The sequence below is a fragment of the Ovis canadensis genome, chromosome 15, assembly GCF_042477335.2.
Source record: "Ovis canadensis isolate MfBH-ARS-UI-01 breed Bighorn chromosome 15, ARS-UI_OviCan_v2, whole genome shotgun sequence".
NCBI lineage: Eukaryota > Metazoa > Chordata > Mammalia > Artiodactyla > Bovidae > Ovis > Ovis canadensis.
In genome coordinates, this window is record NC_091259.1 from 85,930,669 (window position 1) to 85,951,100 (window position 20,432).

Here is a 20,432-nt window from a genome sequence, read left to right on the forward strand (position 1 = left end):
TAAACCAGGAGCTCTGGATTCCACTAGTGACTCTTGCTCTTGAATCAGTGGTGTTGCCGTCAGGATAAGGCAGACTTGCCAGCTTTTCCCTCTGTCCTGTTTTGGATCGCCCTACGAGCTGGGCTGTGGCGATGCGTTTCTGAATGAGGTGTCACTGCCTATGGTTGTGCCATTAGGATACTGTTGGTCATGATCCCTCTTCAGCTGATACCTGGTTCCTACAGCAAAATCACTTCTCCATCCCATGTTTGCCATCAGCAATGGAATGAGCCAACGTTTTCTCCACCTGTTCACCTCACAACATACGTGTGTGCTAAGTTGCTTCGGTATTGTCTGACTCTCTGCAACTTTGTAGACCATAGCCCACCAGGCTCCTCTGTCCATGGGATTCTCCAGGCAAGAACCCTGGAATGGGTTGCTGTGCCCTTCTCCCAGGGATCTTCCCTACGCAGGGGTCGAACCTGCGTCTCTTATGTCTCCTGCCTTGGCAGGTAGGTTCTTTACCATTGGCGCCACCTGGGAAGCCCCATAGTTGTGCCTTTATTTTGTAAACCCAGAACCATTACATATTCATGACATGATTCCAAATATTTTTACAGGAAAGATCTTTCCTCTCTTCTTTCTAAACCATGTTACCCTGATGTTTAATCCCATTATATATACTCTGAGGAATAAGGCTGTCATGGTAGCCTTGAGAAAATGACTGCCTTAATGTTTAAAGTCTTAGCCACTGCTTTGAGCTAGTGATCTTTTCCCCCACTTAGTTCTGCTGTTGTCTTAATCAGACATTATATGGAATTTTGCTTCCTGCATTAGTATAAATTGATTGTCCTCGTGATCCTGCCATTTTATGCTTGACTTTGTGATATCAGGATTATCTCCCTAGTGTTTGTATTTATAAGAAATAAATTTTTTTCCTGATCTCACATTTAATGGACTAGTCTCTGTCAGGAAAAATTCACTGCTTATTTGATTTGTTGTTGTTCAGTCGGTAATTCATGTCCGACTCTTTGTGTCTTCATGGACCATATAGCATGTCAGGCTCCTCAGTCCTCCACTATGTCTTGGAATTTGCTCAGATTCATGTCCACTGAGTCAGCGACACTATTAATATCCAACCATCTCATCCTCTGCTGTCTCCTTCTCCTTTTTGCCTTCATCTTTACTAACATCAGGGTCTTTTACATTGAGTTGGCTCTGTGCATCAGGTGGCAAAAGTACAAGAACAATATAGTATATTTTATCTCGCAGTTGGCCTCCCAATATTTTTATCCAAAATTCATAATGTATATCCTAGGTTTTCTCCCTCTATATTGTTATAATTTACTTAAAACCAAAAGATTTCAGCTAGCAAAGATTACTGCATATGGAAAGCTTTAGAGAATACTTGTTGATTGACTATAGAACATGGGCACACTTAAATAAGCAAAAGTTCATACAGCAGAAAATGTGGAAAAGAAAGCTGTGGTACATATACACAATGGAGTATTACTCAGCCGTTAAAAAGAATTCATTTGAATCAGTTCTGATGAGATGGATGAAACTGGAGCTGATTATACAGAGTGAAGTAAGCCAGAAATAAAAACACCAATAAAGTATATTAACACATATATATGGAATTTAGAAAGATGGCAATGACGACGCTGTATGCAAGACAGCAAAAAAGACGCAGATGTGTATAACGGACTTTTGGACTCAGAGGGAGAGGGAGAGGGTGGGATGATTTGGGAGAATGGCATTCTAACATGTATACTATCATGTAAGAATCGAATTGCCAGTCTATGTCTGACGCAGGATACAGCATGCTTGGGGCTGGTGCATGGGGATGACCCAGAGAGGTGTTCTGGGGAGGGAGGTGGGAGGGGGGTTCATGTTTGGGAACGCATGTAAGAATTAAAGATTTTAAAATTAAAAAAAATAAAAATAAAAAAATTATATGAATTAAATATATATATATAGGTACAAAAAAGAGAGCTTGACCCACACTTCACAAAGTTTATTTTAAAATATAATCTCAGATAATTTGTAAACATAAGTAAAAATGCATAACAAGTCTTTTTCAAGATAATGTTTATTAACTTCATGATGTTGGTGCAAGAAAAGTGATTTTGACAAAATTATTAGTCATAATGTAAACATTAATTGGTTGAATTTCCTGGACTAAGTAATGCTGCTTGGGGAGGGAGGATGGAGGAGGGTTCAGGATGGGAAACACATGTATCCCTGTGGTGGATTCATGTTGCTGTATGGCAAAACCAATACAATCTTATAAAGTAATTAGCCTCCAATTAAAATAAATAAATTTATATTTAAAAAAATAAGAAATGCTGCTATTCAGAGTAAAATTTTTTAATATAAAATGTTTAAATACACTATCGTTAAAGTGAAAGTGAAGTCGCTCAGTCATGTCCTACTCTTTGCGACCCGTGGACTCTAGCCCACCAAGCTCCCACCAAGCTCCTCTGTCCATGAGATTCTCCAGGCAAGAACACTGGAGTGGGTTGCCATTTCCTTCTCCAGGGGATCTTCCCGACCCAGGGATCGAACCCAGGTCTCCCACATTGCAGGCAGATGCTTTAACCTCTGCACCACCAGGGAAGCCCTTAAATACAAGAATACAGTCTCTCAGAAAACCTCCTATCGAGACACAGAACTTCAGATCCAAGTACTAACATCAAAGATTTCAAGGGAGGAAAGGAAGCCAGGTTGAAAGAAGGGGGCAAGTGGGGTGGCCTTACAGAGGTCTCCAGCCACCTACAGATACTCAGGCATTATGGTACTTTTCCCTGGGCCTCCAGGGAAGGGAGGACTGGAACTCAGCCCTACCAGAAGTCAAACCAGACCAGAACCAGAATTTGAGTTCTCTGCCAAGAGGAGGTGATCATTCTCCGATTCTCAGCTCAGGATGAGGGCCCTTTGACCAGATTCCTGCGTCCAGGACCAGGGGACTAGAAAAACTGGGAAGGATAGGAAGGGTTAAGAAGAAGAAAGAGAGAGGGAATGGGAGAGAGGTCAATAAAGTCTCTTGTTCCTTACCGGTCGGGGCACTCTGGCCAGTTGTCCGCATCAGGAGGAGACCAGGGACAAAAGGGTCCCAGTTGCAGCCCCTGGGCCGGGTCTATTGACAGGCAAGCTGGCCCCTGAGTACCCCAAGAGGTCAGGATGTCAGTCTCAGCAAAGAAGAGTCCCTCCTGAGTCGCCATTTGTTGCAGGAAGGCGGACCCCTTCCAGGGCCCAAAACTGGGCTCTTGTCTAACACTCGGAAATGAATTGTCCGAGGAGCCACATGTGCTGACAAAGCAAGAGATTTGATTGGGAAAGCAGGCTGTGGGCATCCGGGTGGAGAGCAGTAGGGTAAGGAAACCCAGGAGAACTGCTCTTATCATTAAAGGAGTGCTCTAAATCAAAGGCATAGAAAATTCAGGAGAAAAATTGACAACAGACTTAAAGATGCATTTCAAAAGAGAATAATCTAAATGCCCAGAAAAATAAGCAAATAACTCATTAGTAACTGGTAAATGCAAATTAAAACCAGATTAAAACCAAATGAAATCTATGACACATTCATTACAAGGATGAAATAAAACAAACAAAAAGACTCACTCTATCACATATGTAAAGGGTGTGGAGGAATGAAAGCTCTCCCCTGATGCTGCTGTATGAATTGTACACTATATTAGCACACAGCTTGCCTTCATCAAGAAAATCTTACCCTTAGCCATGTTCCAGAGGAAATGTGTGCACACGTGTGCCAAGGGACATATCTGAGAATGTTCATTTCCCATCATTCATAATGTCAAATTTTTGTCAAACTAGAATTGTATGTAATTATGATAATTTCACACAGAGGAAAACCAAGAAGTTATAGAAATGAATAAAATGTAATTACATGCAACATGTATTAAGCATATTTTTAAGCAAACCAAATCATAATCAAACTGTACATATCCCTTTTGTTAAGCTAAAAAGCCATATTTAGAACACCATGTATCATATGTATATACATAATTCCCTCTATTTCTTAAATTTTACTTAATGAGCACATTCTATCATGGAAAAAAGCATAATACTCTTTCTTATTTTCGGCTATGCTTCTATTTTTTTCTGAGACTAATTCAAAAAAATGAATTAGCTTTTATCATAAAAAAGTAGTAATCAAGCACCAAAAATATGTTTCAAGACTGATGATGCCACTGAATTGCTTTGAAAAATAAATCAACATCTTTATAAAAGGACATACTTAAAGCCAAGTTTAATTTTCCAATCTCTAAAACAACAACACCGAAAAATAACTTTCATTTGTGGTTAAGAGGCACTGGGTCACAACAAGCCAGTCTAGTTTCAAGCACTAGAAATTTTTGATAAATAATTGAATATATTTTGAAGGTCTCATATAACCATGGGAGAAAAAAGAATAGATGACAATATCAAAATCAAGGCTCATTAAATCATAAAATATTCACACATTTTCAAGCCACAAATTTGTTGCAGTGTTACTACATATCTTAGTATGTGCGCATGCTTACTGATTAATTCAAAGGGTGAGCAGAATTGTGATATTAGTTGATTGGATATTCCTCTCCACACATACACAGTGCATAGGAAAATGTCTCAGATTTTTTAATACCTTATCATTGTTCAGATTACAATTTTTTTCTTTTTTTACAAATGGAGCTGTTGTCTGTATGTTGAAAGAATAATTTTCTTCTGTGAATTGGTAGTTCATCTGTTTTACTCATTTTTTTAGTTTATACTTTGGACTTTTCCTCTGTATTAAAGAAGGAGCCAAGATCACTTTATTTGAAATCAGTTGTAGCAAGCTTTTCTGTTATATTAATTATATTTGATATTTAATGGAGCTTGCTTCTTTTTAGCATCTAGAATCATCTATTTTTACACAGTGTGTGTGTGTGTGTGTGTGTGTCCTGCATTCTAAATTTTAATGAGTTAAACTTTCCTTACTCCAAAATTATAAAACCCATTTCTTAGAATACTTCAATCATTTCACTCTAAAATGTATCATTTGGAGTTTATTCTCCTGTGGGATAGTTATCAAAAATACATATACTGGTTTTTTTTTTCTTTCTTTTTCTTTCTTCCCCTCTATGGGTGCCCAGTTGTCTGAATGACAGTTATTTTAAAAGTCCATTCCTTACCAATTTGGTAGGCTATTTTTAGTCAATGGCAACTTTTCATGTATATTTGAGCCTTTTCTGGAATTTCTATTCTATTCCAGCAGAAGGCTTCTTTATTTATGCATGATACTGCACTGAGCTGTGCTCAGTTGCTCAGCTGTGTTGGACTCTTTGTGACCCCATGGACGATAGCCCTCCGGGCTCCCCTGACCTCTCCTCACTGGGTAGGCAGATTCTTCGCCACTGAGCCATCCTGGAAGCCCATGCATAATACTGCACTCTGCTGATCAACAGATAACTCCTTTCCAGCACTTGCTATTTCTTGGATGAGTCCCGGCAGGAGCTCAGGCCTGGCTGGCCTCTCCCTTTCTGTCCTTTATCACATCTGGTCCCCATGTAAAGCCTGCCCCACCACCCACTACTCATGATCTTTGCCACAAGGCTCCTGATACTTTTTAATTAACTTTCCAAATCACTCCCACTGTCACATTATTCTATGTGCTCCCTCTCTTGTAAATATTTTCTCTTCCTAATCATAGACCTTGAGAAATCACTATTTACTAGGGAACAATATCCAATTTGGGGGGGTCATGAGAAACTGACTGTAAGCCAAGATTTTTAAACAATCTTTATGTTGGAGAAATTTCTCCACATTTGAAACGTATAACTCACAAAATTTTTGCTTAGCATCTTTCCCATAATCTCAGCTGGACTTATTCCAGATTGTCTTTTTATTGTAACTAGAGGCTGAAAGTATTCACATCTTGAAGATGTAAAATAAATTTGGGGAAAATTGGTGGTAGGCTGCAAAAGAGAGGAAGAATTTTCTCCTACAACAATTAACCTTGGGTTAAATTTTTAAATTTTGATGTATGTTTAATACATTCATCAGCTAAATCTCAGGTTGCTTAAGAAGTCAATAACACACTAATTTTGCACATAAAAATATTTGCCATCAGAATATGTATTAAAACTACTAACCAGATCTGTCCTCTAACTGGGAACCAAGGAATATATCATACAGAGGCTCTGCATAATGCATTCATAACAGTTAAGGTAAGAATTGGACCCGTGTCTATTTGATCGACCCAAATAATATTTGTGTGTGTGTGTGTGTGTGTGTTTGTGTGTATGTGTGTGTGTTCAGCTGTATCTGACTCTGTAGCCCACCAGACTCCTCTGTCCATGTAATTCTCCAGGCAAGGATTCTAGAGTGGGTTGCTATTTCCTACTCCACGTGAGTTTCATGAGCCAGGGATCAAACCTGTGTCTCTTGTATCTCCTGCATTGGCCTCTTTGCATTGGCCTCTTGTATCTCTTGCATTGACAGGCCAATTGTTTACTAACCCTACTGCCTGGGAAGCCCACAAATAATAATACTTAGCACCCTGTTCACATCTGAGAAATAAAATGCACTGTGTCCTCTACTCCCTAGAGAAGCTGAAGAAAAAAATATTCTGAGTAGAGTGAGAGCTTTCTGGGGAAAATTTTTTTTTAAAAATACAACAAATCAGAGAATTCAAAAAGTGATGATTTTAATTAGAAATTTAAATGTCCCAGGTGGCAGTGATCCCTTGGGTAGAGATAACTACTTTTATTTAAGAGTACTTTATCTTTAGAAAGAACAGAATATTTAAAGGCCAGTTGAATACTTTGATGAAACAAGTAATTCCACTTCCAGTAAATATTTTCTCTAGTGAGGAAAATCAGCAATATTTCAAGTAAGAAAGGTAAATATGAAAATGATAGTAAGGCTTACTTCTTATTTTAAATTTAAAATGGATCATGTACACAGGTTTTTAATGTGTAAATTATTAATTTTACACATGGTAGCAAATGTTTTTGTTCATTAAAGCAACTTCTATATATTTCTTATTCTATTAAATACAATTTACAATCAAATAATTATAATAAATAATGGTATTAAGTCACTTCGAAATGCCAAAAAATGTAATAGCTTAAGTCTAGGTATAGATATTATTAAAGAAAACTTCATTTGAACCCACATATTGTAACAAAAAAGGTTACATATGTCTATTCAGTTTGATATTATAATAAGAGATTTAAAATAAAGTAATACATAAAGTTTTAACCATTGGAAGTCAAAGAACAATTATTTTGAAAAAAATTATAGAATTCAGAACTTATAAAATAATAAAGATAGCTTTAGTTTCAACAGTGTTTTAAAATTATTTTCAAGGATTGAGTTACCAATTTTTATCAAATATACAAACATCCTTGAAGTATATCTTGTTTTACTCCTGAGAAATTCAAACTCAAATCTTACCTATTTCATGTTATACAAGATTTCATCACCAAAATGTCACATCTGTACAATTAGAAATTATATTTTATAGAGCACTGGAAATAAGTTTATGCAGGTAATGAGTGAAATGCTAAATGCTTTTGTTCATAAAAATGATAAAGATTGCAATTCTATTCTTTTGTGTATTAATTTTTCCTCTCTTTTAAGTTGACAATTTTAAATTAAAAGTGTCTCTTCCTTCACTCAATTTCAGAATCAAATTATAAACAATATATTAAGTAAACAAGCATTTTCTAAGATCTATATTGCTTCTAAGCAGGAAAACTAGAGCTACTTTCCTAGTTCTCAGTCCTTAGATCCTAGATCATGAAACAGTGGGAAAGAAAAGCGGTGTATGAAAGGAATGAGCCAAATTGCTACACTACGTGCTACAAAGTCATGTGTGCTCTGCTTATTAGATCTACAGAGTGGAGGTGATAATATTAAATTACTGGCAGAAAATCCATGGAGAATTCACATCTAAAAGTCTGGGGTTTTTATAACACTGTGATGATTGCTTTAATATCTTATTTCATTCCCACATTAACTGTGTGATGCCAAGCCAAGGTAAATTAGAGAGCAGTTTTCCATACTGTTAAAGCAGAGAGTGAAATTTAGAAGAATAAAATTTAGCTTTTAATAAAAACAATAATAGCTAGCTTTCAAATAGACTTTCTATGAATGCCAAAACAACTTCAAGTTGCTTTATTGTATCCAATGAATTAATTCATGTAGCAATCCTAACTGTTGGCACAACTGTTAACTCAGTTTTGCAACCAAGTGAACTACGGCACAGGAAGTTTAAGCAATCCGCATTGTCACCCAGCTGGCAGGTGAAGCCATAACTCAATTGCAGACCATCTTGTCAGGACTGTATTTTTTGTCCATGACACTATATTTAGATTATGCTTGCAGGGAAAAACTTGAAACATAAAGGGTTGGGAAATGAGAAGCAGGGCTGGGACTCATGTTGAGTCAAGTGATGCCTGGAGTGTAATATTTAAGGAGGCAGTGATTTTAACAATGGTGCAATGCAGAATCAGTCCTGAAACTGAGTGTGTGCTCTTAGATTCTGTACTAGAGGAGTCTGATTCCTTGTTTAGGTAAGACCGTACCCTACTCTGATGAAAGGAAAAAGTGGGAAAAAGTAATCATCAATGAGTAACTCAATAACTCTACCAAAAACAGTTTTTCTAAGGAGTGTGGTACAACCCTGGCAACTAAAGATCTAAGAACATTATACCATATTAATAATTATAATTATAGGACCATGACTTATACATATTAAAAGTGGTGGGTAATTTTATCAATAACATCATATTTAATTATTTCAAATAAGAAAGCAAACAGAAAATTTAAACAATTACTTAATATAACAGATGATAAATAATGGAGTTAGGATTCAGACTTAAGTATGATTTAAAAAATAGGCACTGATTTGCAATCACAAAATCAATGTGCAAATGAGCAATGTATCCATCATTGCTAAATCTCAATATGCTAGCTCAAGAAAAGTGAGTTTAGAAACTGTTATCTGAATTATTATTATTATTGTTATTTGAGGAACAACAAAGATATCAGAGATACACACAGAACATGGGGTAAAGCATAACAAAAATTACCTTACACAGCTAGTGAACACATTCCAGGTGACCCCTCTTTTCCCAAAGTGATCCTCTTAATTGCTTCTCTCTATGTCTATTCCCACACAACTTTTCCAGAATAAAACCCTCTGATAGCCCCCACATATCATCTTACTGAAATATATGTATTTTATTCCCCTATGCACAATACAATAAAATATTCTCTCATATTTTTTGTAAACTGTCTAAAAATGTGAATTGTATATAAGAACAAGTATGATCAAGATCCTCAAGTGATGGGAGGGAAATAAAGAGTTGAAATATGTAGCTGAAAATATATAAGCAAGATAATTTCTGTTATATTAATAGTTCTACTGAAGTATGTAAAGTCATAGAGAAATACAATAAAATTGTCAAAAAATGTAAATATTTGAGGGAATTCCCTAGCAGTCCAATGATTAGGACTCTGTACTTTCACTGCTGTGAGTCTGAGGTTCAATCTCTGGTTGGGGTATTAAGATCCCACAAACTGTGAAACATGGCCGCAAAATAATGTAAGTATTTCAGACTGAGATCACATCGCAACACTGTGGGTCTATCTTCAATAACTATCAGTTTGTCCAGTGTCTGTGCTGATCAGGGCATTTGGGCTTCCCTGGTGGCTCAGATGATAAAGAATCCTCCTGCAATGTGGGAGACCTGGGTTTGATCCCTAGGTTGGGAGGATCCTCTGGAGAAGGGAATGACAACCCACTCCGGTATTCTTGCCTAGGAAATCTCATGGACAGAGGAGTTTGATGGGCTACAATCCATGGGATCAGAGAGTCAGACACGACTGAACAACTAACCCTCTTAAATTTTTTGACTTTGGACTGTATTCGGAAAGAATGCCTTAAAAGATATTTCAACGGAGAGTGTACGGTGATAACACATGGATTATAAACTGAGAAAGGGGAAAGAAGAAATAATACAATTCTTAAATTAGAAACAATTGCACTGATCATGAAAATCAACCTGGATATCCTGATACAATTTATAAAACAGGCACTGATCCCTGATGGTAAAAATAAAAAACAGGTAATACATTTACCCTTTCTCACAGATGGAACACCAAGAAAAAGGACCAGAAGGTAATCTCACTAAACTGATGGAGTTTGTTCTCCTGGACTTTGCTGATGTTCCTCATCTCCAGGGGTTTTTATTTGGACTGTTCTTACTCATCTATATAATTATCTTGATGGGCAATGGCATCATATTTCTGATAACAAAACTAGACTCTGGTCTCCAGACCCCCATGTATTTTTTCCTTGGCAATTTTTCCCTTTTGGAAATCTGCTATGTGTCTGTTACACTCCCCAGAATGCTCACGAGTCTTTGGACACAAAGAAGAAAGATTTCTCTAGTTGCTTGTGCCACACAAATGTGCTTCATTCTTATACTTGGGGCCACTGAGTGCTTCCTTCTGGCCGTGATGGCCTATGATCGCTATGTGGCCATCTGTAGCCCTCTGCACTATCCTCTAGTCATGAACTACAAGGTGTGTATCCAGCTAGTGGCTGGCTCCTGGATCAGTGGAATCCCAGTCCAAATAGGCCAGACAGGCCAGATTTTCTCTCTGCCCTTCTGTGGTTCTAACCTCATCAATCACTTCTTCTGTGACATCCCTCCCATACTCAAGCTGGCCTGTGGGGACACTTCTCTGAATGAAATGTTGGTCTTCACAGTTGCTGCGCTGTTTGTTTTGGCTCCATGTCTGTTGATACTTGTCTCTTATGGCAAAATCATCTCCACAATCCTTAAGTTGCCATCAGCCACAAGTCGGGGCAAAGCCTTTTCCACCTGCTCCTCTCATCTTATGGTTGCGGCATTGTTCTTCGGATCAGGCCTTGTCACATATTTAAGACCCAAGACCCAAGGCTCAGCAGGAACTGACAAAGTGCTTTCTCTCTTCTACACGATTGTGACGCCTGTGTTTAACCCCATGATATACAGTCTAAGGAACAAGGATGTCATGATGGCACTGAGAAAATGGCCATGCAAATACCTTAGTTCCTTGAAAAAGTGACCTGTATTTCAGAACTTGATTTCTTATATATGTGTTATAAATTTTCAATAGATATCTATCTTAAACTCAATTTATCTGTCTATAAAGTGGTAGTTATTACCAAAATAAAAATTACTTGTGACACAGAAACCTTTCTGTCTCCAGTTATACAGTTGTGTATGGGTCAACAAATAGCAAATCATTTGCTTGGGAATTCTCTAACCTTATTGTGAAATGTTCTCTTGTAGTAAGAACTTTAGACAAGAATTGCTACAATAGGCCCAGTTGTAATACAGACTCAGTTATATCACTTATTGGAAAGCATAGTATTCAGTTCCATAGAGTTGTTACACAAATTTTTTAAACCAAGTTAGTAATGGGCATTAATTAAAATATCACGTATAGTTTGGCCTAGCAGCTATTCTACAGAGAAATAATGTCTTCGAGTGAAAAGTACCTCTCTTTTGGAATGTAGTTTAATAAATGATGTTTTACAATGATATTAGCAATTATTAGGCATCATTTATGTGTATATCAGCTTAAATTCATAATGTGATTTGTTGAGTGGGTAAAACAAAATATATTATTGAAATCTTTACATTGAATAATGAGCTTGGAAAAAGTGATGGGAATATTCATAAGTCATGGGTTTTTAATATATTTTCCTAGAGATTATAATGGAGATAGGAAAGTTAGGGGAAAAGGGAAAGGATTTAAATTTTTATAAAAGTAAGTATCTACTATAAAAGCACAAGTATTGTACACATTAAACCTTGCAAATATACACATGTTAGAAACTGTCAATACTAAAGTAATCATCGTTGTTAATTATGGAAATCACAGAGTAAATCATTCTATTTTTCCCTTTGTTTTATTGAAATTCTGCACTGTATTACATGCTGCTGCTGCTGCTGCTGCTGCTGCTAAGTCACTTCAGTCATGTTCGACTCTGTGCGACCCCATAGAAGGCAGCCCACTAGGCTCCTCAGTCTCTGGGATTCTCCAGGCAAGAACACTGGAGTGAGTTGCCATTTCCTTCCCCAATGCATGAAAGTGAAAAGTGAAAGTGAAGTCGCTCAGTCATGTCGACTCTTAGCGACCCCGTGGACTGCAGCCTACCAGGCTCCTCCATCCATGGGATTTACAATAAGCTTGTGCTATTCAGGTAATCAAAATAACAAACAATATATTTGCATTCATTCTGGACAAGGAAAATCACAATTATTAGTTGTGTGTGCTATTTCTGTATTTACATATTTTTCAAACTTCCATGTATATGTAATAGTCCTTTATACAGACAAGCAACAGATCACAGAAATATGACCTGTCACCATTACTCAAAGTTAAAAAATATGATGAAGCTTGAATCATTGCTTTTAAAGTTTATTCTCATAAAAATAAATGTCAGTTTTGTCACACTTATATGGAGCTGGCTATTTCCAGATGGACAGGGAGGTGCAGTACCACATTCTCCTTGGGAGAAAACAACTAGATGACGTGTGACCAATTCTGATAATAAAGTGAAGAAGGAAAAACCAACTGTTATTGAGAACCAAGCAAACAATGAATCACCAAGATTCTCAGATAATTACAGCCGTCATAACCTAGTAAAATCTAATGGAAACAATTGAATCCAGGGGAGGTTAAAAGAAAGAGAACTATAATAACAGCAACAACAAAATTCCAGGAAAATTCCTAGGCAGAATTTGGATAAATCCTGAAACTATCATATGTTGAAAAGATTGAGACAGAAATTAAGAAATCCTCTCTTTTTTCTCTCCCTCCTGCCTAATTAAAAAAAAAAATTTTTTTGGAGAGAAGAGATAACTAATGGAGGGGCAACATTTAAAAATATTGATATATTGAGCAGATATGACTGGATCTCTCTCCTTTGTAGAGAAAGGGCAATAAGAGTGATATCTTGGGGCATTTGACTTGTTTGGGTAGATACTGAAGTTTCACAAGCTAAAAATGTCAGTGGACAGCTTCAAAAATTATCTTCACTTTGGCTTGGCAACTAACAAACCATATCTAAACTAGTTACCACATTCAGTGGTAATAAGTTGCCAAAAATCTGTATCTTTATCACTTGTTTTTCAAACAAAATGAATGTGTGCAAATACCACCAGTGCTTTGTAAATTATAAATATCTTTATCAGCACAATAATCTTTCATTACTACTTTGCATCGTACTATTCCCAGAACAAGTCACTTATAATTCTGAGAAACTAAGCACACACAATTTTATTATTTAGAAACACTAAAACAGATACTCATTTATGTAAGTATGCATGCTTGTCTGTGTGTGTCTGTGTGTGTACCTTAGGAGAATATTGCTCTTGTGGACTGAAGTCAACTGACAAGGAAGAGTGGGAAGGTCAATAATATGTGCAAAGTCTTTCCGAGATTAATAGCCTGATTCGGGGAAAGTGAAAAGTGAATATGCCTCATTGTGCATCTGGATTGTATTAATAGCTTGGATTCTCTGCTGGAAAAGAATATTCAGGAAACAATGGAAAACATCTTCTCTTTCTTTCCTTCTTTTAAAGGTATCTGTGTATTTATATTTATATAGGTATCATATGTATAATTGCTCCTTGGAATACTGTTTTGCTATATGTAACCTTTATATCGATAAACTATTTCTTTAGCTGTGACATGAAAGCATGTAAGCTTAGTTCACTATCATATAATTAGTACAGAGAACATATATGGAAATAGAATAATAGAATGCGAAGATAAAGAGAAGTGAACATATGGTCTAAGGGAAAAGTTGGAAAAAAATATAAATTATGAAACAAACTTCTAGAGAGATGTTGAAATTTCAAAAAGGAAGATGATTGAGCTTTACCATAATAAGCTTTACACACAAAAGATATACATATTTATGTCTGTGCATTTATATTTTGTGTTTAAAGCATTTAGATAGATGATAGATACACAGATAAAAAGAGCTTGTGTATGTGCATGCAATAACACAGATGCAAAGGTTTCTAGGTGGATTCATTGAACTAATTATAGTCATCATGCTTAAGTTTGTCATATACGGCCTTCCCCAGTGGCTGACTGAAGAATCTGACTGAACTGCAGGAGCTGCAGGAGACGTGGGTTGATCCCTGGATTGGGAAGATATCTTGGAGAAGGGCATGGCAACCCATTCCAGTATTCTTGCCAGGAAAATCCCACAGATAGAGGGGCCTGGCTATGTACAGTACATAGGGTGGCACAACCAGACACAACTGAAGTGACTTAGCATGCACACACAAGATTGTTATTTATTTATTTATATATTTTTGTTGTTGTTGTTGTTGTTGCTATTCAGTCGCTCAGTTGTGCCCGACTTTTTGTGAGTCTACAGACTGCAGCACGCCAGGTTTCCCTGTCTTTCACCGTCTCCTGGAGCTTGTTCAAACTCATGTCCATAGAATCGGTGATGCCATCCAACCATCTCATCCTCTGTCGTACCCTTGTCGCCCTGCCTTCAATCTTTCCCAGCATCGGCTCTTCGCATCAGGTGGCCAAAGTATTGGAGCTTTAGCTTCAGCATCAGTCCCTCCAATGAATATTCAGGACTGATTTCCTTTAGGATTGACTGGTTTGATCTTCTTGCAGTCCAAGGGACTCTCAAGAGTCTTCTCCAACACCCCAGTTTAAAAGCATCAATTCTTTGGCACTCAGCCTTCCTTATAAAATGTGTCTTTGAGGGTCATTATTCTGTGACAGCCAACATACTTGACAAAACAGAGAATCAATTAATAACTGCCTCATATATTGGATTTCCATACTGAAAGTATATGTAAACATTAGCAAACCACTGAATATTTAGAAGAAATGGAGTAGCCATCATAGTCAACAAAAGAGTCCGAAATCCAGTACTTGGATGCAATCTCAAAAATGACAGAATGATCTCTGTTCATTTCCAAGGCAAACCATTCAATATCATGGTAATCCAAGTCTATGCCCTGAACAATAATGCCGAAGAAGCTGAATTTGAACGGTTCTAAGAAGAACTACAAGACCTTCTAGAACTAACACCCAAAAAAGATGCCCTTTTCATTATGCAGGACTGGAATGCAAAAGTAGGAAGTCAAGAAACACCTGGAGTAACAGGCAAATTTGGCCTTGGAGTACAGAATGAAGCAAGGCAAAGGCTAATAGAGTTTTGCCAAGAGAATGCACTGGTCATAGCCAACACCCTCTTCCAACAACACAGGAGAAAACTCTACATATGGACATCACCAGATGGTCAACACTGAAATCAGATTGATTATATTCTTTGCAGCCAAAGATGGAGAAGCTCTATACAGTCAGCAAAAACAAGACTGGGAGATGACTGTGGCTCAGATCATGAGCTCCTTATTGCCAAATTCAGACTTAAACTGAAGAAAGTAGGGAAAACCACTAGACCATTCAGGTATGACCTAAATCAAATCCCTTATGACTATACAGTGGAAGTGAGAAATAGATTTAAGGGACTAGATCTGACAGAGTGCCTGATGAACTACGGATGGAGGTTCGTGACATTGTACAGGAGACAGGAATCAAGACCATCCCCAAGAAAAAGAAATGCAAAAAAGCAAAATGGCTGTCTGGGGAGACCTTACAAATAGCTGTGAAAAGAAGAGAAGTGAAAAGCAAAGGAGAAATGGAAAGATATACCCATTTGAATGCAGAATTCCAAAGAATAGCAAGGAGAGATAAGAATGGGGAACACGTGTACACCCATGTCAGATTCATGCTGATGTATGGCAAAACCAACACAATACTGTAAAGTAATTAGCCTCCAATTAAAATAAATTTAAATTAAAACTAAAGGAAGACTTCCTCAGTGATCAATGCAAAGAAATAGAGGAAAACAATAGAATGGGAAAGACTAGAGATCTCTTCAAGAAAATTAGAGATATATTTTCTTAAAAATATATTTAATATTAATGAAGAATACACTTCACTACACTTTCACAGGTCTTATTAGTAATAGGTTTTGTTTCTTTAGGGAACTGGAAAAATAAGAGGACATGAAATCCTGTTTATACATAAGGAAACAAATTCAAAAAGTGAAATAATGGTACTTCAGATTGAATCATTCCCACAGATGAGATATGAAGAGATGGAAGCAGAAGACAGCACATGCACAGTCATACAATTTGTTCTCCTGGGGTCTTCTGACCTTCCAAACCTCCAAGGGTTACCCCTTGGAGTGTTCTCCATAATTTACATCACTATTTTAGCTGGAAATAGTCTCTTAATAATAACTTGGCTTGACCCAGTTCTGCAGAAACCCATGTATTTTTTTCTTGGCAAATTTTTCCTCCCTGGAAATGTGTTACATGTCTGTCCCCCTTCCTAGGATTCTGGTGAACCTTTGGACTCAGGACAGAAGCATTTCTATGCTGGCCTGTCTGCCCAAATGTGCTTCTTCCTTAGCCTCAGAACCACTGAGTGCCTCCTCCTGGCGGTGATGGCCTATGACCGCTGTGTGGCCATCTGTGACCCTCTGCACTATCCCCTGGTCATGACCCCAAAGACGTGCCTCCAGCTGGCTGTGGGCTCCTGGGTCAGTGGAATCCCAGTGCAGATAGGGCAAACGTGCTGGATTTTCACTCTGCATTTCTGTCGTTCGAGCCAGATTAACCACTTCTGTGACGCACCCCGCATTGTGAAGCTGGCCTGCGGAGACACTTTTGCACACGAGCTGTCAGTCTAGGCAGTGGTTCTGCTGGTTGCTATGGTGCCTTTCATGTTAATACTTGCCTCTTGCAGTAGCATCATCTGCACTATTCTGAGGCTGCCAACAGCCACAAGAGCCAAAGCCTTCTCCACACGCTCTTATCACTTGTTTGTTGTGCTTTCTTCTGTCTGTGCCACTACCTGCTTAAGGCCCAAATCCAGTCACTCTGCAGGAACTGACCGACGCTCTCCTTGTTCTACACCATAGTGACTCCGGTGTTATAAATAAATATATGTGACTTTAATGTGAAGAAAATGTTAGCAGTTTCAGAATTACACAAAGCTTTCACAGTTGCATCTACATTAGTGTGCATTGCCTCATCCTCTATATTTTTAGCCTTCTCTAAGTGGTGTAATTTTTAAACCCTTGAACTGATATTCATCAGGAAAATGAGCATCTGTCAATAGAATCATTAACAGGTATCCTCCCAATTCCATTCAGATGTTGCAGTAGTAAAAAATCTGCCTGCCAAAGCAGGAGACGCAAGAGACATGAGTTCGATCCCTGGGTTAGGAAGTTCCCCTGGAATAGGAAAGAGCAACTCACTCCAGTCTTCTTGCTTATAGAATTCCATGAACAGAGGAGCTTAGAAGGCTACAGTCTAGAGTGTCACAAAGAGTCAGATACAGCTGAGCACACACACGCACATGAGCACAATCAGCAACTCATTTGGAGAATACGTCCGCTGGCAATTCTTTCGACAATTATGCTCTGTTGTTGTTTTAGTTATAATTGTACACACGTATAAGGCGATGATAGCTCCTGTTTTGAAGCTAGTTATGCTTCACTTCTCAGTCCATTTGCTTCCTTTACCATCTAGGTAGTAAATATGATCTACTCAGTTTAGTTACTTATGCATTTTATCATAGTGTCTATATGTATACATTCCTTCTAATTAAATGTTTAGTATGTTTATTCACTTTTATGTATAGTCTGTAATGTAATCTAAGACGATGATTATAATAGAGATGACAAAGATGACAATCTAGATGGAGAAAGTAGTAGTTTTGTTTTTGAAATTTAAGAAAGCAGGAATCACAGCACCATGGAAATAGTGATGTCCCCTAAGTTCACATTTCATGTGTAAAATAAGTGATTCAATTATACAAATACATGTACCTTTTCTGTTTCAGACAATTCCCCATTTACATTGTTGCATAACATTGAGCAGCACTCCCTCTGCAACAGGCAGGTCCTTCTTGGACACCCATTTGAAATACCGCAGTGTGCACATCTCACTTTTTTTTTTTCAGATTCTGCAAGTAAATGATATAATATGATATTTCTCTTTCTATGTCTGACCACACTCAGTATGACAATATCTAGGTCCATCCATGTTCTTGCAAATGGAATCATTTCACTCTTTTTAACAGCTGAATAATAAACTGGGGAAAATTCTGAAAGAGATGGGAATACCAGACCACCTAACCTGCCTCTTGAGAACTCTGTATGCAGGTCAGGAAGCAACAGTTAGGACTGGACATGGAACCACAGACTGGTTCCAAATAGGAAAAGGAGTACGTCAAGGCTGTATATTGTCACCCTGCTTTTTTAACTTATATGCAGAGTTCATCATGAGAAACGCTGGGCTGGAAGAAACACAAGCTGGAATCAAGATTGCCAGGAGAAATATCAATAACCTCAGATATGCAGATGACACCACCCTTATGGCAGAAAGTGAAGAGGAACTCAAAGGCCTCTTGATGAAAGTGAAAGAGGAGAGTGAAAAAGTCGGCTTAAAGCTCAGCACTCAGAAGAAACGAAGATCATGGCATCTGGTCTCATCACTTCATGGCAAATAGATGGGGAAACAGTGGAAACAGTGTCAGACTTTATTTTTCTGGGCTCTGAAATCACTGCAGATGTTGATTGCAGCCGTGAAATTAAAAGATGCTTACTCCTTGGAAGAAAAGTTATGAGCAACCTAGATAGCATATTCAAAAGCAGAGACATTACTTTGCCAACAAAGGTCCATCTCGTCAAAGCTATGGTTTTTCCTGTGGTCATGTATGGATGTGAGAGTTGGACTGTGAAGAAAGCTGAACACCGAAGAATTGATGCTTTTGAACTGTGGTGTTGGAGAAGACTCTTGAGAGTCCCTTGGACTGCAAGGAGATCCAACCAGTCCATTCTGAAGGAGATCAGTCCTGGGATTTCTTTGGAAGGAATGATGCTAAAGGTGAAGCTCCAGTACTTTGGCCACCTCATGCAAAGAGTTGACTCATTGGAAAAGACTCTGATGCTGGGAGGAACGAGGGGCAGGAAGAGAAGGGGATGACAGAGGATGAGATGGCTGGGTGGCATCACGGACTCGATGGATGTGAGTTTGAGTGAACTCCAGGAGTTGGTGATGGACAGGGAGGCCTGGTGTGCTGCAATTCATGGAGTCGCAAAGAGTAGGACATGACTGAGCCACTGAACTGAACTGATGGTTAATTTTTTCATTCAAATATTATTTCTATTGCATTAAGATTTATTGTATATTTACTGAGAGACCTTTGACTATTTAGATCCCTTATATTATATGATACACATTACCTTTTCTATATTAATGAGTATAAGCTAGAGCTAATAGCAAGCATTAATTAACTGCACAGTCAAGTAACTCATAAGAAGCCTCAAAATGACTCTGAAATAAAAATTTAGGACTATAAATCCAGCGGAGGCAAGACTATCAAAAGAGAAAAGGCAGTCTCTTCAATAAGTGGTGCTGGGAAAAGTGTACAGCCCATGTAAATGAACAAAAGTAGAATATTCTCTAACACTGTACACAAAAATAAATGCAAAGTGGATTAAAGACATAAATATAAGGTGAGGTAATACCAAACTCTTAGAGGAAAACATAGGCATAACAGTCTTTGACATTCATTGCAGCAGTATTTTTTATTTGTATCCACCTCCTAAGGCAACAGAAATAAAAACAAAAATAAACCAATGGACCTAATTAAACTAAAACAACAGCAAAAACTTCTGTACAACAAAGGATACCATAAACACAATGACAGAACAACCCATAGAATGGGAGACAATATTTGTAAACGATGTGAGCAACTAGGCATTAATTCCAAAATGTATAAACAGCTCATGTAGTTCAGTATACAAAACAAACAACCCAAACAAAAACTTCCACAGAAGATTTGAATAGACATTTCTCCAAACAAAACATATAGGTGGCCAAGAGGCACAAGAAAAGATTCTCAACATATGAATCATTAAAGAAAAGCAAACTAAAACCACAAAGGGATATTATTTCACACTGGTTAAAATGGCCATCATCAAAAAGCCTACAAACAATAAATGCTGGAGGTGTGTCAGTTCAGTTCAGTTCATTTCATTCGGTCAGTCATGTCTGACTCTTTGTGACCCCATGGACTACAGCACGCCAGGCATCCCTGTCTATCCCCAATTCCCGGAGCTTTCTCAAACTCATGTCCATTGAGTCTGTGATGCCATCCAACCATCTTATCCTCTGTTGTCCCCTTCTCCTCCTGCCCGCAATCCCTCCCAGCATCAGGGTCTTGTCAAATGAGTTGGCTCTTCGCATCAGGTGGCCAAAGTATTGGAGTTTCAGCTTCAACATCGTCCTTCCAATGAATATTCAGGACTCATTTCCTTTAGGATGGACTGGTTGGATATC

The 20,432-nt window shown here is 37.9% G+C and overlaps 1 protein-coding gene and 1 pseudogene across 1 annotated transcript; both read left to right on the forward strand.

The window, feature by feature from the left end:
* The first annotated feature begins 10,119 nt into the window (after window positions 1-10,119).
* Window positions 10,120-11,088, forward strand: LOC138420604 (olfactory receptor 10AG1-like). The gene has a single exon (XM_069553913.1). It carries the CDS (start codon window positions 10,126-10,128, stop codon window positions 11,086-11,088), a length of 963 nt encoding a protein of 320 aa, XP_069410014.1. The 5' UTR covers window positions 10,120-10,125.
* A 5,071-nt stretch (window positions 11,089-16,159) lies between these two features.
* LOC138421245 (olfactory receptor 10AG1-like) lies at window positions 16,160-17,019 on the forward strand (annotated as a pseudogene).
* The last annotated feature ends 3,413 nt before the right edge of the window (window positions 17,020-20,432 follow it).